This window comes from Haliotis rufescens, unplaced genomic scaffold (assembly GCF_023055435.1).
Source record: "Haliotis rufescens isolate VD_foot unplaced genomic scaffold, xgHalRufe1.0.p SCAF_8, whole genome shotgun sequence".
NCBI lineage: Eukaryota > Metazoa > Mollusca > Gastropoda > Lepetellida > Haliotidae > Haliotis > Haliotis rufescens.
Window position 1 is genome coordinate 52659249 of NW_025964372.1, and position 25540 is coordinate 52684788.

Here is a 25540-nt window from a genome sequence, read left to right on the forward strand (position 1 = left end):
GGTCATGTCTTGTGTCCCCCACCGGGATGTTGCTGGAAACACGCTGAAGGTAGTGTAAACCCATGTCACTGACAGTGCAATCTTCAGACCAATGGGCGACCGTGTGAGTTGGAGTCATTTAGACAATATGTTACCAAGATACTTAGGGACAAGATGTCTCTCTCTCTCTCTCTCTCTCTCTCTCTCTCTCTCTCTCTCCCTCTCTCTCTCTTCCTTCTCTCTCTCTTTCTCATTGTGGAGTCAGCAGATTAAATCAGAAGGGTTACCTACAGATGTAATCAGCCAAGTTCAAAGACTGCATCAGACACTGGGGACAGCGTAAATCCAGAAACCATTCACAGACCTCATTGATCTTGACATGTAGACATTATGCTTAACGGATAAAGAGATATTGTTGAATTGGGAATAGGCCGTGAACTGAGGTAATAGTGTCATGCATGCGTTTGTCAGACATTTAAACTCAAATGTTGAACAACACATTTATCAATTGGATTTAAAGATCTACACCGTTCTGTAATGTCTGACGGGAATGATTGCAGTGGGGCCACAGTTTCTCAATTTCAACAAAGAAGTCAAGATCAATTGCACAAGATTCTGCCACTTATCTCCTAAACCTGTCAAGATGGCGTGGTGTTCTTCAAGGCCCTCTATAAGGGGTTCCTGCTATTCCCCAGACTCCCCCGTATCAACACAGCGGGCAATAATTGTGTTATCACCTAATATGACTATCTATCACCTTGACTGCTTTAATTGTTTATTTCTGCATGAAACTAGAAGACTTGAAAGAGCACTTTTGCTTGGAATGGGCTGTTTTGTCTGTAATCTTGTTAACGACCTTGAAGGCTTCACTTACGACATGATACTTTATTTGATTTTATTATATGTGTTGTGAGAGCAGATTGAAGGGATGTTGGTGCTGTGACAAACTTCAAAGCTTGCACAGCTCTCTGATTGAGGCCTAGCAGGGTATTTTGTCCAACCAATATCTCCACCTTCTGCATTAATCTCAACTGCTACATGTTGAGAAATAAGTCCACATTCGTGGGATGTCGTTTCCGGTGTCTTCCACGGTAACAATGCTTAAAACTAAATTCACTCCCTTCAACATGGGGTGTTGTAGCTGTGAGGAGTTGAAAACTTTCTGAAGATTTGTAAACTGCTCCGAATGAACATTCACGGGCAATACTCTTTGTTCAACACCCCACACACATCCTGTGCCCTCTCTGCAGCCCATATGGGGGGACGGGTGGCCCAGTTAAACAGGCGCCTCATTTCCCACAGAGGAGTTTGAGTCCTGTTTCTCGGCTTGTCAGCACCAAAGTTTTCACCCAAGTGGTGAGGGACTGCGAAGTGCATCACTTCGGGCTTTCTTTCTGTATGCCGCTCACACACTGTCATATGACTGGACACCAGCAATAGAAACTATCGTTTTTAGTCCACAAGTCCTTATGATGATAACGTTTAGCAAATAGTAGATTCTACTAGTCCTCAGGATACCTTAACTTTTGGGCACTTTGGCAAGGACTGTAGGACCAGTGTCAATTTTTATTACTGAATGCTGTTCAAAGCGGTGCTAAACTAAACAAAAGTCACTCACTCACTCACTCACTCACGCACGCACGCACGCACGCACGCACTCTCACTCACTCACTCACTCACTCACTCACTCACTCACTCACTCACTCACTCACTCACTCACTCACTCACTCACTCACTCTACAAGCAATCCACCACCCCCCATCCTAGCCTTGCTCTAAGGCTGTACTGAAAGAAAAGTTCATGGATGTGTAGTAATTCTATCCTCCTAATAGGCAAGTCTAGGTAGTCTAAGGATTCCAGTCTCTTGTAGAGACAACTTGTTCTTATTATTTACATAATCTAGAAATTATGATTTAAACTAATGATTATCAGAGAAGTTCTACCCCCACCCAAGCCGTCCTACCTCCCCCCCCTCCCCTAGGCTAGACTTCCAGGTGTGTACCCCATGTTGTGGGTCTGCCGAGATACTGTGTTCAAGGCAGTAATGGTGATATTGCTTCACGGCCAGTGTCCCACCCCTCAGGGGGGTTCTGCCTCATATATCACTGTAATTGTATTGATGTGGAGGCAGGCAGTGTGAGATAGATAACCCTTATCCTTCACAGATATCAGACATACTTGAAATGTCGGTACCGATAAAACAACACTGTATAATGTGGAGGAATGTGCTGTATGGAGGGATCCGTCTGACAGTGTTCAAATTCAAATTCCTTGTGTCAAAGACTCAATGGGTTAACTAGAATGTATTTGGTTATTCAGTATTCAGTTGACTGATGCAAGTTAACCCAGGAAACAGAAATGTTCTCAACTGTTGATTTTCCTACTAATATTTTATAGTAATGAGTGAGTGAGTGAGTGAGTGAGTGAGGTAGGTTTAAAACACTTCAAACAGTATTTCAGTTGTAGCGTGTTGTGTCAGTTTAATGTGAGAGGGGAGTGAAAGTGATACAGGTCTGTCTAACAGACATTTACCACATTGATGAAACCCACGAGTCCTGGTACCCCGGAACCATAGCCAGGTTAAACAGGGAGTCAAACACACAGTCAGTGGTTTATGACAACTTGCATGACGTAGCGTGCTACACCTTAGTCCACTGGTCCACCTCTGCTCCCCGATATGGTAACAGGTTACTGGGATTTGTTTTTGTTAAATAATTTGTTCCAGAAAATACAGAACACAAAAATTTTGCTTCAGGAAAGAAAATAGTTGATATAAAGGCCTCTGTACAGTTGTGATAAACCTGTTGTCTGGGGTCAGATTTCACTGGATTAAGCTGACTTAAGTTCTGGTGATGTCAGTTGCCGTGGTAACATGATGGCGGTCCAGTAAAGCCTGAATGAGTAGGTATCAGGTAGCTAGTGTTAGGAAATGTTTATTGGTCTCCAAGTTCAGGAATTGCAGTAAATTCAAAATGTCGAGAAATAATCGGTGGAAAACAAGTCTAAATTTGTCTTGTGATATTTGCTTTGCTCGAACTTAAATGTCAAATGTGTCTTTAAAATGATAAATGGTCGATCTCATTGAAATGTTCAAAACAGATTGATATTTGAAAGGGTTAATGAAGGAAGGAGGGAAGAAGTGGAGAAATGTCTCCACAGATCTTCAACTAGGGGACCGACCAATTGATACCCTGGAGGGGAATGGGGATTTTATCCCCCAAAATAAACTGTCCCCATAATTCTACCAAGAAATATTTTTATTCAGACTGATGGAAAAAGAAAGAAATTTTCTGCCATGAAAAATACATTGTTGCAATAGGAAAATATGTTGAATGTATTTGGTGGGGACGATGAAAAAGTGTTACCTAAAACAGGTTTTTTTGGCATAAAAAAAATAATACAATCCTAAGACCAATCCCCCCGCCCCTCCCCTCCTTGTTGTACATAATAACAAATGTCAATATAAATTCTGTCATGAGTTGCATGGTCGTTATGTCTGGAACTAGGGCAACGAATGTGATCACAATCAGTTGAATCAAGCCAGGTGTTACCGCAACAACCCGCTCCGCTGAACTTGTGTAAAACAAGATAAGATAACTCCGCCTGTCTCTGTTGGCCATTCGCGCCGTTCAAGTGCTGGTTCCGCTACATGGCAACATGTTTAATTCTTGTAATTAAGCACATCAGGAGGGCAGGGGTGAGGTGGTTGTGGAGTGCTATGAACAGGATGGGTGAAGTAGGTAGGTGCTATATTTACTCAGGTGATCTAGATGGAGCTGGTACCAGCTGCTGCTGCTGATATTCAGAGAAGATGGGAACGTGTCTCTGCTAGCAGATGCAGCATTAGAGACTAAGAGTTTTAGCCCTCTAGTCCTCATAATGATAACATATAGCAAAACCCTTAAAAATGGCAAATTTCTACTGGTTCTTATGATTCCTCAACTATTGGGCAGTTTGGCAATGACTATCCGACTAGTGCTAATTTAGAAGGCTGATGTAAGCATCTCCGTGTGTCCTCGTTGCCCACTGAACAGATCAGCCCGATAGAACTCACATCTTACTCTTCCACTCCTATGTTTCAGCAAACCTGCCTTCAATGGCTTGTAGACTGTTGTCGATTTAATAGACCATTGATTTCATTCAACTCTGTGATCCATGTCAGTTTCTTCATTTTTAAATGTCATGATGTTCAAAGCAGACAAATATATTGTGTGTGATTGAGCCTGCCCATAACTTTGTGAAGTTTTGAAGGAATTAAAAGAGAAAAAAATATGTCTTTGATGTTTTTGAACATCTTTTGATCACATCACAAACAATGAAATAATCAACTTTGGAGCTACATGTCAGTCACTTTGTCATATGGTGGCATCATATTCACCTCCAAGTCACACCACCCCCTGGAGAACAAAAGGTCGGGGTTTAATCCTCAGCCATGTCATACCAAAAGATATTGTAAGTTGGTACTTGTTGTTACCCTTCCTGGCGCTCAGCATTAAGGGACTAAAACAAGGACTGGATGGCTCGGAGTCAGTATTTTGTGTCAGAGTGGGGTGTTCATGTTAAAATGCGGCATGGTAAGTCAGTGGGCTCGAACTAGTAGACAAGTAGTACAAGTAGACACACACACACGTCGATATATAAATGCAATAATCTTAGCCACGATGTTAAACCTCATTTCACCTCCCCTATATCACAGGACCATCATATTCGCTAATCAACCCAGACACTGGAACTGTGGGACGATGTGCATGACATAGCTTTAAGTCCATGTAACATTGAGCATGACAACCCTGGGGTCACTTCCTGTCACCCACAATGCCTTTCCCTTGGAAGGTCATGTGACTGCCAAGCAGCTGAGACCAGAAGGAAACATTCAGGCTTTCCTAACGGGAAACAATTACAAAATTCAGTTCTACTTTTACTTGATCTGAAAGAGTGCCAGCTGTATATTGATTTTGTTTTCTGTACCGAACATCTCATGATTTGTTTCGTGAATGCCTCGAAATATGATTACAGTATTAAATGATTAAAATGACATCGCTGTCAGAGAGGAAATGCCAGATCCAAATGTGATTGTAATCTTGTATGAAAGAAAGGATCATTCATTTGATTCCAGATCTCATAGCCAGACAGTCATTTCCCAAATGTGTCATTTTTTATTAATTTGTGTTTTTTTGACTCAGACAGTTCCTGTTCTTCCTGACGGCATCAATGTTCATTATTTACCAGAATGGAAGCTTCAGTAGTTTTGTCAGTTTGATTATAACGGAATCATTTCTACACAGGATATACATTCGTTATACATACGTTATACAGGAGTGTGAGTGTTATCATTGCACCACGCTGTTCCCCCCCCACATGACTGGGTTCACTAGCCCTCCACCGCGGCAGTAACGACACACATGTTTACCCATGCTCCACACTGCCAGACTTCCAGAGTGGGTGCAACTGTAGAGATGAGATGTGATGTGAGAGTTGATCTACAGGTGTAGGGTTGTCAGTAGATACACTATCGGGTATGTTTACATAGAAGTGTGCTACACTTTGGTCAGAGGTTAGCGGCAACGGTGTGGTCTGGTTGTCGTGGTAACAGGAGTGCATATTGCACCTTCAAGAGCGGGAATTGTTAGTCATGTTGGCTGTTTGTCCCAAGAAGCGTCCAAAACACAGCAAGAAGGTGCGTAGTTTCACTTTATTTCTTGACTCATATAATGTTCAGATGTCAGTAGGTGTTGGTGGAGGAGTAATGTCACAAATGTTTACATGTCTTGTCAACGATGTTGCAGGGTGCATGGGTGGCCCAGTTGTCTGAGGCACCACAATTTGCTGTGCGGAGTTGTGTCCCTTAGACATGCCAGAAACCTATAACCATGGGTTTGATCCCGGTTTTCCTAGATCATGTCCCTAGGTTAGCCCCATACCTGTGCTCGTGGGTTTGTCAATGTTTTAAACCTCTGAGACCTGCATCACTTCAGGCTTTCTTCCCACATCATGCTGCCTCAGTGATATAACTGTCCTTTCAAAGCTGCAGTAAACCAAACTCAAAAACTTTCCTTGCTGACATTAAGCAAGGCACTTCCAGATTTCCATGTAAATTGGTGTATGTATTGTTTAACAAGACACTCAGCAATATTGTTGCTATACTCGTACAAAGAAGTGATTGATATTATGAGCAATGATCCACATCATCAATGACGTGCAATTAACCACATCACATGTGGTTGGCTGTAACACTAACAAGCACGGGATGCTGTCTGTCTATTTATACGAGGAGTCCCCAGGGGCTAGGTGTAAGTCACCGCCAAGCAGATCATGAAGATGAGGTGCCAACCATCCTTTCAAGACATGATTCCTTGAGTACAAACCATGTTCCATATCACTCTGACATCACAATGTTTCCTGGAAATGAACCCGGTGGGATTCAAGGTCAGAGTGGAGCCCAGCATCCCATGCTGCTGTCAAGGACTGAGTGGTCACGGTGTCATTGTATTCGATGTTGTAACACTTTGATCAAACTGTTGACCACATATTTGAAAAATTATTTTCTTGCTTCTGTTAAAAATCTAGTATATTGCTGAATTCGGTGTAAAATAACAGTCACTGACAGCACTTTTGAAATTTGTTTCTTTAAGATTAGTACCTAGGACTTCTTTCACTGGTTCCCTGAGTGTTTAGCGCGTCCTGCTTGGAAGAGAGATAAATGTTTACTATGTTTGCATTTTTTGTCAGTTTTATTCAGTTCTGAATTTAAGCAAAATTGAAACAATGAGAATTGGTTCAGAAATAAGGCCCTCCAATGCTGCTAGTCAATGAGGACTGCCTCATTGTTGTTTTGTCTTGTCCTCAGCACAATTTAATAGTCTCAGGCTTGTGGACCAGCTTGAATTTCAGAGGCAGGACTAAGAACCTTCAGGAGAAAGAGCTTCATTTTACTGCTTTCTGCTGAGGTGTACTGCTTTCTGCTGAGGTGTACTGCTTTCTGCTGAAGTGTACTACTTTCTGTTGAGGTGTACTGCTTTCTGCTGAAGTGTACTGCTTTCTGCTGAGGTGTACTGCTTTCTGCTGAAGTGTACTGCTTTCTGCTGATGTGTTCTGCTTTCTGTTGAGGTGTACTGCTTTCTGTTGAGGTGTACTGCTTTCTGCTGAAGTGTACTGCTTTCTGCTGAGGTGTTCTGCTTTCTGCTGAGGTGTTCTGCTTTCTGTTGAGGTGTACTGCTTTCTGCTGAGGTGTACTGCTTTCTGCTGATGTGTTCTCATTTGTACTGCTTTGTACTGCTTTGTACTGCTTTGTACTGCTTTGCTGCTTGGATTTGTACATGCCTGAGATCTGTGATCTGCCCCGGGTCACTTCTTGGTGTACAACAATCATTCAATCCTCCTTCAATGTTTTCCCATAGACTTCTATCGTTGACGTTATCTATTTTTTTTAAACAACACCTAGGCTTTCAACAGTTGTTGCATGTACATTTGTGCACAAAAAAATGCAGCTAAGCCTTTTCCGAGTGCAAGAAACAAATATGAAGAATTTATTGTTAAAAATCGCCCACTTGGGACATTGATGTGCTGGTGGATTTGATGGCTGCAATGTTACAAGCATCATCTGTGTTGGTTCAGAACGTTATCATTCATATATGTATTGTGCTGACACTTAGTGATTGTGTAATCATTCAGCTGTATAGTGAGTGAGTATGGTTTTTATGCCGCTTTTAGCAATATTTCAGCAATATCACAACGGGGACACCAGAAATGGCCTCCTACATTATGCCCATGTGGGGAATAGAACCCAGGTTTCGGGCGTGACGAGCGAACACTTTAACCACTAGGCTAACCGACTGCCTTCAGCTGCATAGAATACTGAAGTCCTGTCACTACATACATGTTTGAAGCCTTGTTCCAAATCCATGATACACAAGTTAACGAAGATGAATATTATTTACAAAGAGTTTGGAGGAAAAAACAACTTGTACTTCTCTGCCTAAAATAAAGAGAAAAACATTCTGGAGATATAACCACACTAAATTGAATTTGAAACCAAATATGTAGATCTGTTTCAATAAGAGGTGGTTATTGTGAATTGATACCTCTGATTGACCAATCAGAGACATGTATTTTTCAAATGTCATGTTGGATTTACAAATAACATGTTTTTTTCCGAACGGTAGGTAAACCCAAAAGTGTTCATTTTAGAAAAGTAGAGGAAGGCATAGATTTGGACATATTTCAGTTTCACCTTGATGGCTGGCCGGCTGCATCTCTGTAGTCATGCAGTAGACATTTTTCAAATTACTTTCCAACTAGGAAAATAAAATAAACTGTTAATTGGTCAGCCATCTGAAGTTCTTGGGTGTTATTGGTGATACCAATCTAAGCTGTGAGGGATGAGCTGGTTCCTGGAGGGAGGCAGGGTCTGAGACAAGGTCTGGCACCGGGATGACCTCTTGACCCTCGTTACAACAATAGCCCAACCTAAACCCAGTCTTTCTCTCATCTCCCGTCTTTATTGTCTGGGGGTAAGGGTGGCCCAGGCGTCTAAGGTGCTGCAATCTGCTCTGCAGAGTTGTGTCCCTTAGGCACTCAAGCAGCATATGATTGTGGGTTCGAATCCTAGTTTGTCCAGATTATGGTACTAGGTTTGCCAGCACCATATCCATGCTGGTTGGTTACACCAAAGTGGTAAACATCAGAGACCTGCATCACTTTGGCTTTCCTCCCATTTCAAGCTGACATGCCGTGATATGACTGGAATACTGTTAAAAGAGCCACTAAACCCAACTCATTCACTCACTCTTTACTGTGTGTATCTAAATGAGCTGGACACCAACATCACAACACACTACACGTGTTAATCTCACCACCCATATAACAAATAACTCCAATTAATTTGAAAAGGAGATCCAGTGAAATGGGAGATTCAGAACCTGAGGAAAATCTAGACTTGCTTCATTTATGACTTTTGCATTACAAAAATTAAGAAAATTATATGTTCCAGGGACTGCGAGACAGGCATACCATCTGTGATATGAACTTACATTACAGTTGGGTTATTTAAATTACCAAATCGTCTGATTGACCAAAATTCCAGTCTATTTAGAAGCAGTCAGTTGTCTTCTGCAGCTGGATTACACAATCACACCTTTAATATGCGATGTCACCAGAATTCAGAAAAAATCAGGGAGCCATCTCAGTCCAGCTATCTCTCTCCCCCCCGATCCTCTGCCCGTCTCATGCTCAGCCAATCTTATAAACCTGATGGCCCTATCCCCAACCCCCAGGTCTCATCCAAGTCTGTCTGGCTCATCAAGGTTTGTGCTATTGTTTTTATAAAGTTCAAAGCCATCATTATCATAGGTGTGGCTCTCTTTATTACCTGGAGTGTAAAACCAGCCTGCAGTTCTCCGTTATTAGGGCAGCTCGTATATCAAGGATATTTGATTCCTTTGAACTTTGTGCATCATCTATTGACAGTGAGGTCCTGATGGCGTTGCCAGAGTAGCAGCATCGCCTGTGGAATAGTCAGGAGACATGCTTCACTCTGATGACCATCTGTTTCATTTCTTATACTTCACCACTGATTGGTGGGTTCAGTTTATAACCTATGAATCGATCGTGAAATCTGGGATGGTTTATTTTCCAGTCCTCTTTGTTGTGTGGACCACCCTGGGGGGTGATGATGACATGAATAATACACTGGGTCTGATAGTGAACACACTTTCTGGGCTTGTTTGTATTCAGCATTTCCTAAGTTGATGTATTGTGTTACAGACTAGAGTTATGTACACTCTTTCCCAGACCCTGAGAATAAAATTGAAAAAGGAGTCCGACTCAAGTCTAGAAGAATTTGGCAAGTCTACATTGCTTCAGTTCTAGGACATTATATGGGATTGTTCTGGGCTCCATTTGGATTTTGTTTTTTTTGTTTTGTAGATATAAATTTATAAAATAAGATCACTATATTTCTGTGACTATTTGAGTGAAATGCCAGTCTAAGAGTTATGATATGGGTTGGAACGATTGCCTTGTTATTCACTTGGTGCTGTGGTGAGACTAGATGCCCAGATGCCGGACAGTTAGGTCAGTGGATTGGATGGTCATGTTTGGTGACTTGGTTGGTTAGGTGTCATCGTACCTGTCCTCGTGAGATGTTGCTAATATCAATCACTGGTTTGTGTGTTCCAGACTTTATAATTTACACCTGTGTCATAGATCTAGAATCGTAGTGTAGCAACTGTTAAAAAACAACAAAATACAAACATTAACAAGATGTAGGATATTGATTTTTTTTCTATTCTTCTTCTTTGTCATGATCAATCATTAATCAATCAATCAATCACCAACCAAACCAGTGATCAATCTTGAAATTTGAACCAGTTTCCAACACTAGCAACATGACTGTTGTGAAGTGAGTGAGTGAGTGAGTGAGTGAGTGAGTGTGGATGGTTTGTGTACATTTAACAATATTACAATCACCATGATCAAGCTTCACATTGGGAATTAAACTCAGTACCTTTGTGTGACGGGCATCCACATAATCTGCTGAACTACTTGTTCCATAAATTAGAGTTGAGGTTCTGCCTGTTTAGTTCTTCTATCTGAGATGACACACATATGTGTTGATTGATGTGGGTGTGGCGTGAGGATGACCCTTCCCCTCCCCACCCCCTCCCCACCTCCTTGCACACATTACTGTCAGGTACATCAGCTCATCTTGCAGAAGTTTATCTCCCCACTGGGGAGTCTCCTAAAGGGAGGTAATCCATGCTGCAGACAGATTTCATTCGAGAAAACAAATACATTTATAGACAGAGAATCAGCTGTTATTGAAAGCATTACTCTGATTGTTTTTCTGACTTCACTGCTGAGATTGTCGGAGTCCCCGAGGAAGTATTTTCATGTTTTCACGACCCGTAACCTTTCTGATGTTACATGTAGCATTATGCTGGGATGGAGGTGCAAGTGATGCTTAATAAGCACCATGATGTCTGTGTTGTGTTGCTGGTAGTGAGTGTGTGAGGTTTTACGCCGCTTTTAGCAATATTCCAGCAATAACACGGCAGGGGACACCAGAAATGGGCTTCACACATTGTACCCATGTCGGGAATCAAACCCGGGTCTTTGGCATGACAAGCGAACGCTCTAACCACTAGGCTACCCGACCGCCCCTTGCTGGTTGTGAGGGAAATCTGTCAAAACACAATCAGGAAACCCAACTTTTGCTGTGATGATGGATGATACGAATCTCGTTATTGAGTGGAAGGTTTCCATTTACTTGACGACTTGTTGGCATGATTAAACTCTCCTGCTTTTTGAAATTCTAGGGACAGATGAGACGTGTGTGTTTGAGTTATGTTGGAGGCAGCGATGTATGTAGAGCGTAGATGATATTGCTATCTGATGTGTGTAGAGCATGGACGATGTTGCTATCTTATGTAGGTGTGAAGATGTTGATGCAGCATTTAAGGAACTGTTCACAGAGATATGGTTAAGACCTGATGAATCGTTCTGAGCTGTCATATAGAGCATATCAGATGTAAAACATAGCTGACATAGAGCATAGCTCACACTGAACATAGTTGTTTGGAGCATAGCTGACCTAGAGCATAGCTCACACTGAACATAGTTGTTTGGAGCATAGCTGACATAGAGCATAGCTCACACAGAACATATTTGTTTGGAGCATAGCTGACATAGAGCATAGCTCACACAGAACATAGTTGTTTGGAGCATAGCTGACATAGAGCATAGCTCACACTGAACATATTTGTTTGGAGCATAGCTGACCTAGAACATAGCTCACACAGAACATAGTTGTTTGGAGCATAGCTGACATAGAGCATAGCTCACACTGAACATATTTGTTTGGAGCATAGCTGACCTAGAGCATAGCTCACACAGAACATAGTTGTTTGGAGCATAGCTGACATAGAGCATAGCTCACACAGAACATAGTTGTTTGGAGCATAGCTGACAAAGAGCATAGCTCACACAGAACATATTTGTTTGGAGCATAGCTGACCTAGAGCATAGCTCACACTGAACATAGTTGTTTGGAGCATAGCTGACATAGAGCATAGCTCACACAGAACATATTTGTTTGGAGCATAGCTGACATAGAGCATAGCTCACACAGAACATAGTTGTTTGGAGCCTAGCTGACATAGAGCATAGCTCACACTGAACATATTTGTTTGGAGCATAGCTGACCTAGAGCATAGCTCACACAGAACATAGTTGTTTGGAGCATAGCTGACATAGAGCATAGCTCACACAGAACATAGTTGTTTGGAGCATAGCTGACAAAGAGCATAGCTCACACAGAACATAGTTGTTTGGAGCCTAGCTGACATAGAGCATAGCTCACACAGAACATATTTGTTTGGAGCATAGCTGACATAGAGCATAGCTCACACAGAACATATTTGTTTGGAGCATAGCTGACATAGAGCATAGCTCACACAGAACATATTTGTTTGGAGCATAGCTGACCTAGAACATAGCTCACACAGAACATAGTTGTTTGGAGCCTAGCTGACATAGAGCATAGCTCACACAGAACATAGTTGTTTGGAGCATAGCTGACAAAGAGCATAGCTCACACAGAACATAGTTGTTTGGAGCATAGCTGACAGAGCAAAGCTCACACAGAACATATTAGTTTGGAGCCTAGCTGACATAGAGCATAGCTCACACAGAACATAGTTGTTTGGAGCCTAGCTGACATAGAGCATAGCTCACACTGAACATATTTGTTTGGAGCATAGCTGACAAAGACCATGGCTAACACAGAACATAGTTGTTTGGAGCATAGCTGACATAGAGCATGGCTCACACAGAACATAGTTGTTTGGAGCATAGAGCAAAGCTCACACAGAACATAGTTGTTTGGAGCATAGCTGACATAGAGCATAGCTCACATAGAACATAGTTGTTTGGAGCATAGCTGACATAGAGCATAGCTGACATAGAACATAGTTGTTTGGAGCATAGCTGACATAGAGCATATTTAAAACATAGTTGACATAGAGCATAGCTGATATAGAGCATAGCTAGAACATAGCTGACATAAGGCATAGCTGACATAGAGCATAGCTTGGACATAGGTGACATTGAACATAGCTGACAAAGAGCATAGCTGACATAGAGCATAGTTTGACATAGAGCATAGCTGACATAGAGCATAGCTAGAACATAGGTGACATAGAGCATAGCTGACATAGAGCATAGCTAGAACATAGGTGACATAGAGCATAGCTGACATAGAGCATAGCTAGAACATAGGTGACATAGAGCATAGCTGACATAGAGCATAGCTAGAACATAGGTGACATAGAGCATAGCTAGAACATAGGTGACATAGAGCATAGCTGACATAGAGCATAGCTAGAACATAGGTGACATAGAGCATAGCTGACATAGAGCATAGCTAGAACATAGGTGACATAGAGCATAGCTAGAACATAGGTGACATAGAGCATAGCTGACATAGAGCATAGCTAGAACATAGGTGACATAGAGCATAGCTGACATAGAGTATAGCTAGAACATAGGTGACATAGAGCATAGCTGACATAGAACATAGTTTATTAGAACATCGCTGACCTAGAGCCTAGCTAAAACATAGCTGACATAGATCATAGTTGATTAGAGCATAGCTATGCTTTATGTCAGCTATGCTCACATTTCTCTGGTTAAGAAATGAGAGGTGTTGTTCAGCTATTCTGGTTACGAAGCGAGAGGGAAGTGAGTTAAAAACTTCTGGCAGCTTAAAACAGAAGATGTAGGGGATGCAGGGATGCTAAAAATGAAATATTAACTATGGTTTTGATCTTAGAGGGTTTAGATAGGCTGCAGCAGATGGCTTCCATGGTGAAACAATCGGCTGTGTTACCTGGGGAACATCTGGCAGGAAGTGTTTCTCACATGCAGGGTTTGTTCGTGAGGCCAGGTAACATGATCGGGGTACAGACATGGGGAAGGTAGGCATCGGTACTACTTATCTTGATTGTTGAAAACCTGGCATATCTGCATTGAGGTGTGGGTTACTGTGGTATCGGTTACCGTGGCGATGTGTTGAGTGAAAGTGTGGAGCTCTTCACTGCAAGAAGGTAGATTGTGGTCACCTGGTGGAAGCTGACCTACCCTGCTGGCGGTGTACTGGTCAGCTGTGGTCAGACTCTCAGTGTGGATGTAGCAGTTTGTAAACAAGATATGGCTGCAGTCAGGATGGGTGTGGGATTCAGGCAGCCAAAGATGGGGAAAAAGGTTTGTCACGTTGTGCAGTTCGTGATTATGTTCAGCTGGGTTTCATTGGGCTCTGTCGTTCTGGAATCTGCATGATCCAGGAAACAGTTCTTGTCAAAGGGAGATCCACGTCCCCGGCTGCCTGTGGTGTTATATTGAGAAAACCCAGTACTCTACTCCTGATTGATCGATTTGGTGATTTTGATGATTATTTTAAGTGATTTATGCAAATGTCATTAAAATCAACTTGACATTTTCATTGAAGATTAATGAGTTTCTGATGACTTTCAGATTTCTTGAAGTCATTAATTCAGGACTTAACACATTAACTTTTCTTTAGAGATGTTTGATTTTTTCTTGATTGTGGTCTTCTTTGGTGATTAAGTTTTATCTTTCAAGAAAACTATCTCAAAGCCATTATGGGGGCATAGAATAATCAAAAAAGCATTTTATGGTCTACAGGTTTTCCTCAATTTGAAAAAAACAGAAATATGTCTTTGTTATCCAATAGCTATGTGTTACCCCATAGCAATGTTGACTGAACCCAAGCCGAAAAACTATCACTTTTTTCAAGAATATTTCACTTTTTGCAAGGATATTTCACTTACCGAGGAAAGACGTTTGATCTTGGGCCAACTGCTAACAGTGAGGTTAAAAGCTTAGCTTCATGGGAGAAGAAATTGGATTTAGGGAGCCATTTTCTTCTTAAATTAAGTTTAGTGTATGTCGTGGTGAAGTCTTGAAAGGTTGCATGTTGTCAGGAAGATTTGTAAAGGAGTTCATGTCTGAATACTGTTGTGAGGGATCTAATGGAAGAGTTGATCCCCCCTCCTCCTCCTCATTCCTGCCCTCCCTATACCCTCCTGACTCACTGACCCTCCCTATACCCTCCCTGACTCACTGACCCTCCCTATACCCTCCCGGACTGCACGACCCTCCCTATACCCTCCCGGACTCACTGACCCTCCCTATACCCTCCCTGACTCACTGACCCTCCCTATACCCTCCCTGACTCCCCGACCCTCCCTATACCCTCCCTGACTCACTGACCCTCCCTATACCCTCCCTGACTCACTGACCCTCCCTAGACTCCCCGACTCTCCACTTCGTGTCCCCTCCCTCCTCTACCTATACCCTCCCTTCTCTACCTATACCCTCCCTCCTCTACCTATACCCTCCCTACCCTACCTATACCCTCCTTCCTCTACCTATACCCTCCCTCCTCTACCTATACCCTCCCTCCTCTACCTACACCCTCCCTCCTCTACCTACACCCTCCCTCCTCTACCTATACCCTCCCTCCTCTACCTATACCCTCCCTCCTCTACCTACACCCTCCCTCCTCTACCTATACCCTCCCTCCTCTACCTATACCCTCCCTTCTCTACCTATACCCTCCCTCCTCTACCTATACCCTCCCTCCTCTACCTATACCCTCCTTCCTCTACCTATACCCTCCTTCCTCTACCTATACCCTCCCTCCTCTACCTATACCCTCCTTCCTCTACCTATACCCTCCCTTCTCTACCTATACCCTCCCTCCTCTACCTATACCCTCCCTCCTCTACCTATACCCTCCTTCCTCTACCTATACCCTCCCTCCTCTACCTATACCCTCCCTTCTCTACCTATACCCTCCCTCCTCTACCTATACCCTCCCTCCTCTACCTATACCCTCCTTCCTCTACCTATACCCTCCCTCCTCTACCTATACCCTCCCTCCTCTACCTATACCCTCCCTCCTCTACCTATACCCTCCCTCCTCTACCTATACCCTCCCTCCTCTACCTGTACCCTCCCTGACTCCCTCTCTGAGCTGTGTAATCTTTTTTGGATAAAGTCTGATTAGAGTCAAAGAGGAAGAGAAGCAGTCACATCGTGGACGAGCGGCCTGGGAATTAAAACGACTAAACATTAACGAGGGGACACTCTGTGGTGACACGAAGCTTTCATTTCAGGAAGTTCTTAAGAGTTCAGGTCTTATTGGATAATTTCATTTCTACATTTCATCAGTTTAGATAATGGAGGGTAACCATTTGCTTCGACTGTAGAATGTGCCGGGTGATTGGATGATCCTAGGACTGGGGACATCGTAGGAACGTTGTTATTATCCCTGATTACTTCACAGAGACCTACTGACCTCATGGCCGAGCCTCCTTGGAAAGATCAGATTTTAGCCTTGAGGAATGGTTGGATGTTTTTAAAACAGAAATTAGATTTAAACATGAAAAGAAGAGAACCCATGCATGGAGATTTGTATGGAGGTATTGTGATTGATCGTGACGTGATGTAGGATGATGATGTTGACACTGTTTGTCTGTGTAATGATGTAATCAACGAGGATGTTCATCATGATTTGTTGTTAATTAGTCCAATTTCTCACTGCGAATACAGAGCGGGAGGAGACTTTGTGAGACTGATCGCAAGTCAACTGGTGACGGGCACGTAATCCTTCCCTTTCATGTATCGTTACTCAGGTTGGGAAACTGTTCAGAAGTTTGAAAACATTTCAGTTCTAAGTGTAAGAAACGTAGTGTAATAACATGTATGAATGCTGAGCAGCTGAAAGTTTTATTCTCATTGTCAGGATATCCCACCATGCAGCGTTAGTAATTGGCACTAGTCCTGTAGTCCTTGCCAAACTGCCCAATAGTTAGGTATCATGAAGACCAGTAGAAATTTGCCATTTTTAAGGGTTTTGCAACATGTTATCATTGTAAGGACTTCTGGACTGAAAATGTTAGTTTCTACCGCTGCCATGGAGTACAATGATTTGTGTTGTTTCCTGCACCAAGCGTTACGGTCCTTAATTACCCATAGTGCATCTGTCACTTCACGAGAAATAGTGTATTGTTTACCTTATTTGGACGGTGTTAGTGATGTCATTCGAATCTTATTGTGATGTAAGGAAGGAATGACGTCACACTAGGAAAGACTAGAATAATTGTTAATGTCAAATCGACAATATGGTTTTCTGATGCGGCAGTCGTGATCTGTGCATTTTTCTAAAAGGAGGCACAAAAGTATGAAGAAATAACGGTAATGAAGGAATGATTACACTGGAGTGTGTGGCATACTGATTTTATAAAACCCGTGTAAGAATTTATGTATTACCCTTGAGAAACACAAAAGTAACACTTGTTTTGTAAAATCGGTATGACACACCTGCAATTGTGATAATCTGTATTCTGGGACGTGTGTTTGTCAGGTGGGTTGACTAACATTGTTCATTTGTTGGTTCACAATGCACTCAGCACTATTCCAGCTTTATAACAGTGGCCTGTAAGAATTCAAGTCTAGACCAGACGATCAAGTGATTACTATGAGCTGAGACGCAACACATCGAGTCGGACCACCCAGTCACCTGTAATAGCTTGCTGCATACGTCACCTCTGATAGGTTGCTAGGGACCACCCGCCATCTTTGATAGGCTGTTAGGGACCTATTCTAACCTTTGTCAGCACCAGATATATAACCAGTGCTCGTGGGGTTCATCAGAGGGGTAAACATCTGAGACAGGCATCATGATCACTTTGGCTTTCCTCCCACATCATGTTGATATGCCATGATGGAGCTGGAATACGGTTAAAAGCGGTGTTAAACCCAATTCACTCACTCACTTTAACTACCATCTGTTGCCTGTAATAGTTTCCTGGGAACTTTGATGAAAGCTAATTCTAACGCGGAATCCCCAAGGTCATGGGCCTCAATGTAGGTCAGACTCTGTGAATTGGTTGATTGTGTGTCATTCTACCCCGACGACGTGGATTGCCTCTCATAATATCAATCATGGGTTTGTCTGTTCGGAATAGAGATTATTTTAAGGCTGCCTTCATTTAGTTGTAATATTGCTGAATGTGGCTTTAAGCATAAAAAACCCCCAAAAACCAAACTCAGTGTAAATGGTGACTCAGGTAGACATCAAATAGGCCAACAGTAGATGGCCTCTCTCACACATGACTCTTACACCAAGAGAGCTTGAACGTGATAAAACTTGAACATTATTGTTGTCTGCCATCACATCGACATGATTCGTAAAATCTGACATGACCGAATTAAAAGCAGTCATGTGGCCGATATATATTGTTTTATTTATGGTGCAGCAAGACGGAGGTCCAACGCTTGGCCAGGTTATTCCTTCTCCACGGAGTGATGTTTTATTGTAAATCAAAGCTGATCAATGAATGCGAACAAGACTTGAAATACCGGCTCTTAAAATACGAGGTCACATTAGGTTGCATGGTAATCAAGGAAGAGGAACTTTCAATAATTTCCTTCTTTTGGAAATGGTTTCTTAAGATTGACAGAATTTGCCAGAAATCTTTACGTAAATAACTCTTCAAGTCCCGTGAGTAAAAAATAACAGCCCATAAATTGATTTGATTCAATGTTGAGATTAACGGACATTCGTGACAGGTTGTGGAGGTGGCCATCTTGGTTGAAGGCTCTTTCTTCAGTGACGCCACTCAATGATTGCCTCATGTTTCTTCTAAATATTTAGTGAAAACAGCTCCCCGTATTGGCTTCCTAAAGAAACCATGAGTTCATGTTTGTGTTTTAATGATGGGGTCGAATCACATTGAGGAAAATGATTTCCAAACAGTTTAGACTCCTTCACAATTATTGCTTCTTAATTATTTAAATTTTTAGATTGACACTGGATAAAGTGTTTTTGTCTCATTCCACTCTATCTGTTAGTCTGTGATGAGGCATTTTTTGTAACCTGTCAAATTCTTAATTGATGTCATATTTTTTTTAGGAGATTAAAGGTCATGGAAGTAAGTCGTGCAATGGGCTGAGGGAATATATGAGATGTAATTAGTTGAAAGTAAATAGAAGTGTGAAGAAAATAGTTTAAGCACGGATTTGACTTTGATTGGTTGACAACAGGGTGTATTTCATTGACTGCCGAAAGTATTTTAGTGTTTACAGTATTTTAGCTGAATTTTATTCTTTTGAGTTCACAAGTTACAAAGGATTAATTTCATTGAAACGTGTGTGACCCCTAATTATATCAGTCTTGTGATCCTGATCAGGGTGAATTGTGTTTATTGCAAGTGACGTCACCCAACTCGCTCACTCACTCACTCACTCACTTCACTCACTTCACTCACTTCACTCACTCACTCGTGTCCATCACGCTTCCATCCTGGTCTTTGTCACATAGCAATATCCAATATCGTTTTGCCCTAGGAGATATTTTCAAGATATTTTTTATCATTCTTGTGCAAAACATATTGAGATGTTATAAACCATGCCATTTTTTGTGAGGAAGAGTATCAGATTCATGCAGCCACTTGCATCATGTAATGCAACTTTTTTTTATACCTGGAAGATTTCCCTTGTTCAGAGTTGTGTGGCCGATAGTATGTACCAGGTTTGCTTCAGAACTTCTGAGTAATTTTGAGTTTTTGTGAAACATGTCACTTCATGAGAGCTTGAGTTGGTGAAATTCATTTAAAAACTGTTAGTTGTAAAGAAACAGTATCTTGAAAACTTGTTGTCTCCTGATTGGAAGCTGAAGCAGTGTGTCAAGCACTGATTCAAGCATGGTGGCCTCCTTGCCAGGAGATTGGTATGGTTGGACAACTGATTTTGGCTCAGTAAAGGACCTCAGATGAATGATTAACATTTTGAGTTGTTCAAGGTGTTTGTTGTTCACGGGGCAGCAGGAGATGGGGAAGGAGAGCGAGATGAAAGAGGGAAAAAAGTAATGTATTAGAGAGATGAATGGGGAAATGGAGAGAAAGACGACAGACAGCAAGTGTGTCAAGTTTTTCTCAATTATCATTCAGAGATGACTATTGAAAAATGTTATTAATTTTCACTCCTTTTCCCCTCCAGGACATCAGTTTCTCATTGTATGATGCAAGTGAATGGGAAAACGTGATAGCAATGTTTGTTGTTTTAAGTCTTTTTATTATGTGGCAACAATTAGTATGGCATGGCAACAGTTGATGTGTCCCGGCATGGCAACAGTTGATGTGTCCAGGCATAGCAACAGTTGATGTGTCCGGGCATGGCAACAGTTGATGTGTCCAGCCATGGCATCAACTGTTGCCATGCCGGGACACATCAACTGTTGCCATGCTATACTAATTGTTGCCACATAATAAAAAGACTTAAAACAACAAACATTCCTATCACGTTTTCCCATTCACTTGCATCATACAATGAGAAACAGTTGATGTGTCCGGGCATGGCAACAGTTGATGTGTCCTGGCATGGCAACAGTTGATATCAATCAGGTCATGTTGCTCTCCTTCGGTCAGAAGCAGTGAGGTTTATCAAAATATGATATTTCTTTTAAAATAGTAACGGGCTCCGTCCGTCCGTCCGTCCGTCACGTTTCGTTTCCGGAGCATAACTCATAAACCGTTCAATATTTTTTCATCAAACTTTGCAGATCTGTCAGGTACATGCTGAACTGGTGCCTTTTGCTACTTAGAAATTTTAGAAATTTTTATTTTTTACGTTTCCATGGCAACAAGATGGACTTAGGTTCTGTGAGGGTAGGGTTCGTTTCCGGAGCATAACTCATAAACCTTTCAATATTTTTTCATCAAACTTTGCAGGTCTGTCACGTACATGCTGAACTGGTGCCTTTTGCTATTGAGAAATTTTAGAATTTTTTTATTTTTTACGTTTCCATGGCAACAAGATGGACTTAGGTTCCAAACTCATCTTTTTTTTACAATTTCCATGACAAGTTCCACCTCGGTTAAAAAAGGTTAGGGTTTGTTTAGATTTAATTATGTCATAAATTCTTCAACAGGGGCGGGGGATAGAGCCATGTTAGTGGCAAACTCTTGTTTTTTTATTAAAGTCCATTAGATTGGACCTGAATGAAGATTCTGGAAGGTCTCACATGGGAAATTCCAGTTCAGCTGTCTAAAGAATTGATCACAAACGAATCCACCTGACACATCATAAAGACTATGCAATGCAAGTTCAGTTGGGAACCAGTATATAAGAATAGTTTCATAAATGAACTGACCATGTAGTTTTAGAATGGAGAAAAATTCACGTTCTATCCAGAAATTAAATGTCAATTTTTTTGTGACAAATGAAGTGATGGCTGATTGTAGTAACAAATGAAGTGATGGCTGACTGTAGTGACAAATGTAGTGATGGCTGACTGTAGTGACAAATGTAGTGATGGCTGACTGTAGTGACAAATGTAGTGATAGCTGACTGTAGTGACAAATGTAGTGATGGCTGACTGTAGTGACAAATGTAGTGATGGCTGACTGTAGTGACAAATGTAGTGATGGCTGACTGTAGTGACAAATGTAGTGATGGCTGACTGTAGTGACAAATGTAGTAATGGCTGACTGTAGTGACAAATGTAGTAATGGCTGACTGTAGTGACAAATGTAGTAATGGCTGACCGTAGTGACAAATGTAGTAATGGCTGACTGTAGTGACAAATGTAGTGATGGCTGACTGTAGTGACAAATGTAGTAATGGCTGACTGTAGTGACAAATGTAGTGATGGCTGACTGTAGTGACAAATGTAGTGATGGCTTATTGTAGTGACAAATGTAGTGATGGCTGACTGTAGTGACAAATGTAGTGATGGCTGACTGTAGTGACAAATGTAGTGATGGCTGACTGTAGTGACAAATGTAGTGATGGCTGACTGTAGTGACAAATGTAGTGATGGCTGACTGTAGTGACAAATGTAGTGATGGCTGACTGTAGTGACAAATGTAGTGATGGCTGACTGTAGTGACAAATGAAGTGATGGCTGACTGTAGTGACAAATGTAGTAATGGCTGACTAGTGACAAATGTAGTGATGGCTGACTGTAGTGACAAATGTAGTGATGGCTGACTGTAGTGACAAATGTAGTGATGGCTGACTGTAGTGACAAATGTAGTGATGGCTGACTGTAGTGACAAATGTAGTGATGGCTGACTGTAGTGACAAATGTAGTGATGGCTGACTGTAGTGACAAATGTAGTAATGGCTGACTGTAGTGACAAATGTAGTGATGGCTGACTGTAGTGACAAATGTAGTGATGGCTGATGTAGTGACAAATGTAGTGATGGCTGATGTAGTGACAAATGTAGTAATGGCTGACTGTAGTGACAAATGTAGTGATGGCTGACTGTAGTGATGACTGGTGGTGACTTTTACTCAGGTCATGCTGAAACACTCTCTAAGATTTGGTTATCTGTATCTCAGCTTGGGAAAGTGTGTTGTCTTAACAGGTGCATGTACAAGGTGGTCCTTGTTGTTTCAGAGTCAGGCGATGCGCATTGTGCGTACAATCGGCCAGGCGTTCGAGGTCTGTCACAAGCTCACCATCCAGACCTCGCCAAACACAGAGATCGAGGAAACAAACAGTGATCGGTCATCGGAGGACAACGAAAGAAGAATCACTCTCAAAAGTAAGTCATAAACATATGACTTGCATAAACCCTGGATGTCATATCTGCAAAATGTTTGTTTGTTTGTTGTTTAACGCCACTCTCAGCAATATTCCAGCTATATGACGGAGGTCTGTCAATAATCGAGTCTGGACCAGACAATCCAGTGATTGACATCATGAGCATAGATCCTATTAGTCGCCTCTTACGACAAGCATAGTCGCCGTTTACGGCAAGCATGGGTTGCTGAAGACCTATTCTTCCCTGGATCTTCACAGGTCCTGCAACATGTAATAAGTACAGTAAACTACAGTTATAACAACAAAGGGACAACTTATTTTAGTTTGTTACAACCTTAGTTTGTTGTAATCATATCTACAGCATATATACAGCAAATAGTCGGGACAAAAAAAGTAAGATAGTTATATCCGTCAGTTTGTTACAAGCATGGTCCTTATACACGTAGTTTACTGTACATAGATGTGTTTGGTGAAAAATAGCACAGTGATGACATTGATATTGTAATTAGTCGTGGATGTGTATTTCCTCCCCAAGTAACAATGTCTAGTATGTCCAGGTCTATCGTCAGTGAATGGTTTAGAGATAAAAAGCTTCTTGTAATTAATCCCAATATGACTCTAAGACAGAGATTTGCTGGAGGTCTTCACTGGCTTGAAGTGTATAGAGTGTACAGGGTAGGCTCGACATGCATCTGTTGTAGGGTTGTACACCTGACCTGTTGCCAACTGATTCAGGAAGGTTTGAAGTGTATACAGTGTACAGGGTAGGCTCGACATGCATCTGTTGTAGGGTGGTACACCTGACCTGTTGCCAACTGCTGCAGGGTTTAAAGTGTATACAGTGTACAGGGTAGGCTCCACACGCATCTGTTGTAGGGTGGTACACCTGACCTGTTGCCAACTGATTCAGGAAGGTTTGAAGTGTATACAGTGTACAGGATAGGCTCCACGGACAACTGTTGTAGGAGTAGCAGTAGGGTGGTACACTGACCTGTTGCCAACTGCTGCAGGGTTTAAAGTGTATACAGTGTACAGGGTAGGCTCGACATGCATCTGTTGTAGGGTGGTACACCTGACCTGTTGCCAACTGCTGCAAGGTTTAAAGTGTATACAGTGTACAGGGTAGGCTCCACATGCATCTGTTGTAGGGTGGTACACCTGACCTGTTGCCAACTGCTGCAGGGTTTAAAGTGTATACAGTGTACAGGGTAGGCTCGACATGCATCTGTTGTAGGGTGGTACACCTGACCCGTTGCCAACTGCTGCAGGGTTTGAAGTGTATACAGTGTACAGGGTAGGCTCCACGGGCAACTGTTGTAGGAGTAGCAGTAGGGTGGTACACCTGACCTGTTGCCAACTGCTGCAGGGTTTAAAGTGTATACAGTGTACAGGGTAGGCTCCACATGCATCTGTTGTAGGGTGGTACACCTGACCTGTTGCCAACTGCTGCAGGGTTTGAAGTGTATACAGTGTACAGGGTAGGCTCGACATGCATCTGTTGTAGGGTGGTACACCTGACCTGTTGCCAACTGATTCAGGAAGGTTTGAAGTGTATACAGTGTACAGGATAGGCTCCACGGGCAACTGTTGTAGGAGTAGCAGTAGGGTGGTACACCTGACCTGTTGCCAACTGCTGCAGGGTTTGAAGTGTATACAGTGTACAGGATAGGCTCCACATGCATCTGTTGTAGGGTGGTACACCTGACCTGTTGCCAACTGCTGCAGGGTTTGAAGTGTATACAGTGTACAGGATAGGCTCCACATGCATCTGTTGTAGGGTGGTACACCTGACCTGTTGCCAACTGCTGCAGGAAGGTTTGAAGTGTATACAGTGTACAGGATAGGCTCCACGGGCAACTGTTGTAGGAGTAGCAGTAGGGTGGTACACCTGACCCGTTGCCAACTGCTGCAGGAAGGAGTCTCCTTGATCCAGCTCAGTCGTGTCTCATTACGTGAAGTTACTGCCACCCACCTTGCATGTCAATTGCAATCACTTCCACTGAATGTGGTAATAGTGTGCACACTTTATGTTGGTTGTGCTGAAATCTGGAAGGGCAAGTGAAGTGGAAGTGTCAAGTCAAACACTGTATGGGGCCGGTGGATGGTTGTAACACAAAGATGACGATTTGCGATGTGAAATACACTATAGATACGGTTTTCCTTCACATCTAAAATTTACATTATTCACAGTCCAACTAAACTAAATTGTGATAATCGTTAACTGGTTTCTGGTTGGCGGGAAGTTGTCTTCTACCTCTAATGGGCATGGTCCAGGTTTTATAACTTCTTCTTGGGTGAAAAAAAATGTGCTGATTCCTCTTAGAATTGAGATTAACCTGTAAATCAACCTGCACATTTGTCACAGTGGAATACAGTTTCTCGTCTGTAATTCCTCTTATAGCCCAAATCGTATACTACATGATTAATATTTTCACTCACTCGTTGATATATATTTTAAAAGTTTTCACTCAGTAGTGTATGTGTATATCTGCTTTTCAAATTTAATTTTTGTCAAGCATTTGTGATAAACAAATCTGCAAGGTTGCTATTACTTGCTATTACTTGCCCTTGTTAATTTGTTATATAGGTTGTAAAGTCATCTTTCTATGCCCCACAATATTTACAGGAGACACAAATTTCATGGCCTTGAAGTGAGATTGAGGCAAGTCTTCTTGACATTGTCAGATAGTTGTTCCTTCTGAAGGAGGAACCAGACAAGGAATATTAATGGATCTGTATTCACTTGTTCACCACAGAGTGTGCGACCGTTTTCAAATGACCAAAATGTAACTCTGTAGTTAATAATGATACTGTAAGATCGAATGACATATTTTGAATCATGCCAGTGTAAACTATTAACACATCAATGACATCAGCAGTACCCGGAATTCCCCACAATCAAATACAGCTGCATAGCATGAGGACTT

At 42.1% G+C, this 25540-nt stretch overlaps 1 protein-coding gene across 2 annotated transcripts in view; it reads left to right on the top strand.

The window, feature by feature from the left end:
• LOC124145607 (carboxyl-terminal PDZ ligand of neuronal nitric oxide synthase protein-like) overlaps positions 1-25540 on the top strand; it is a 220329-nt gene that overhangs the window by 173010 nt on the left and 21779 nt on the right. For both annotated transcript variants that reach the window (XM_048389687.1, XM_048389688.1), the window contains exon 6: positions 22467-22614. In XM_048389687.1, the coding sequence (XP_048245644.1) occupies positions 22467-22614 (148 nt within the window). The remainder of the gene's footprint in view (positions 1-22466; positions 22615-25540) is intronic.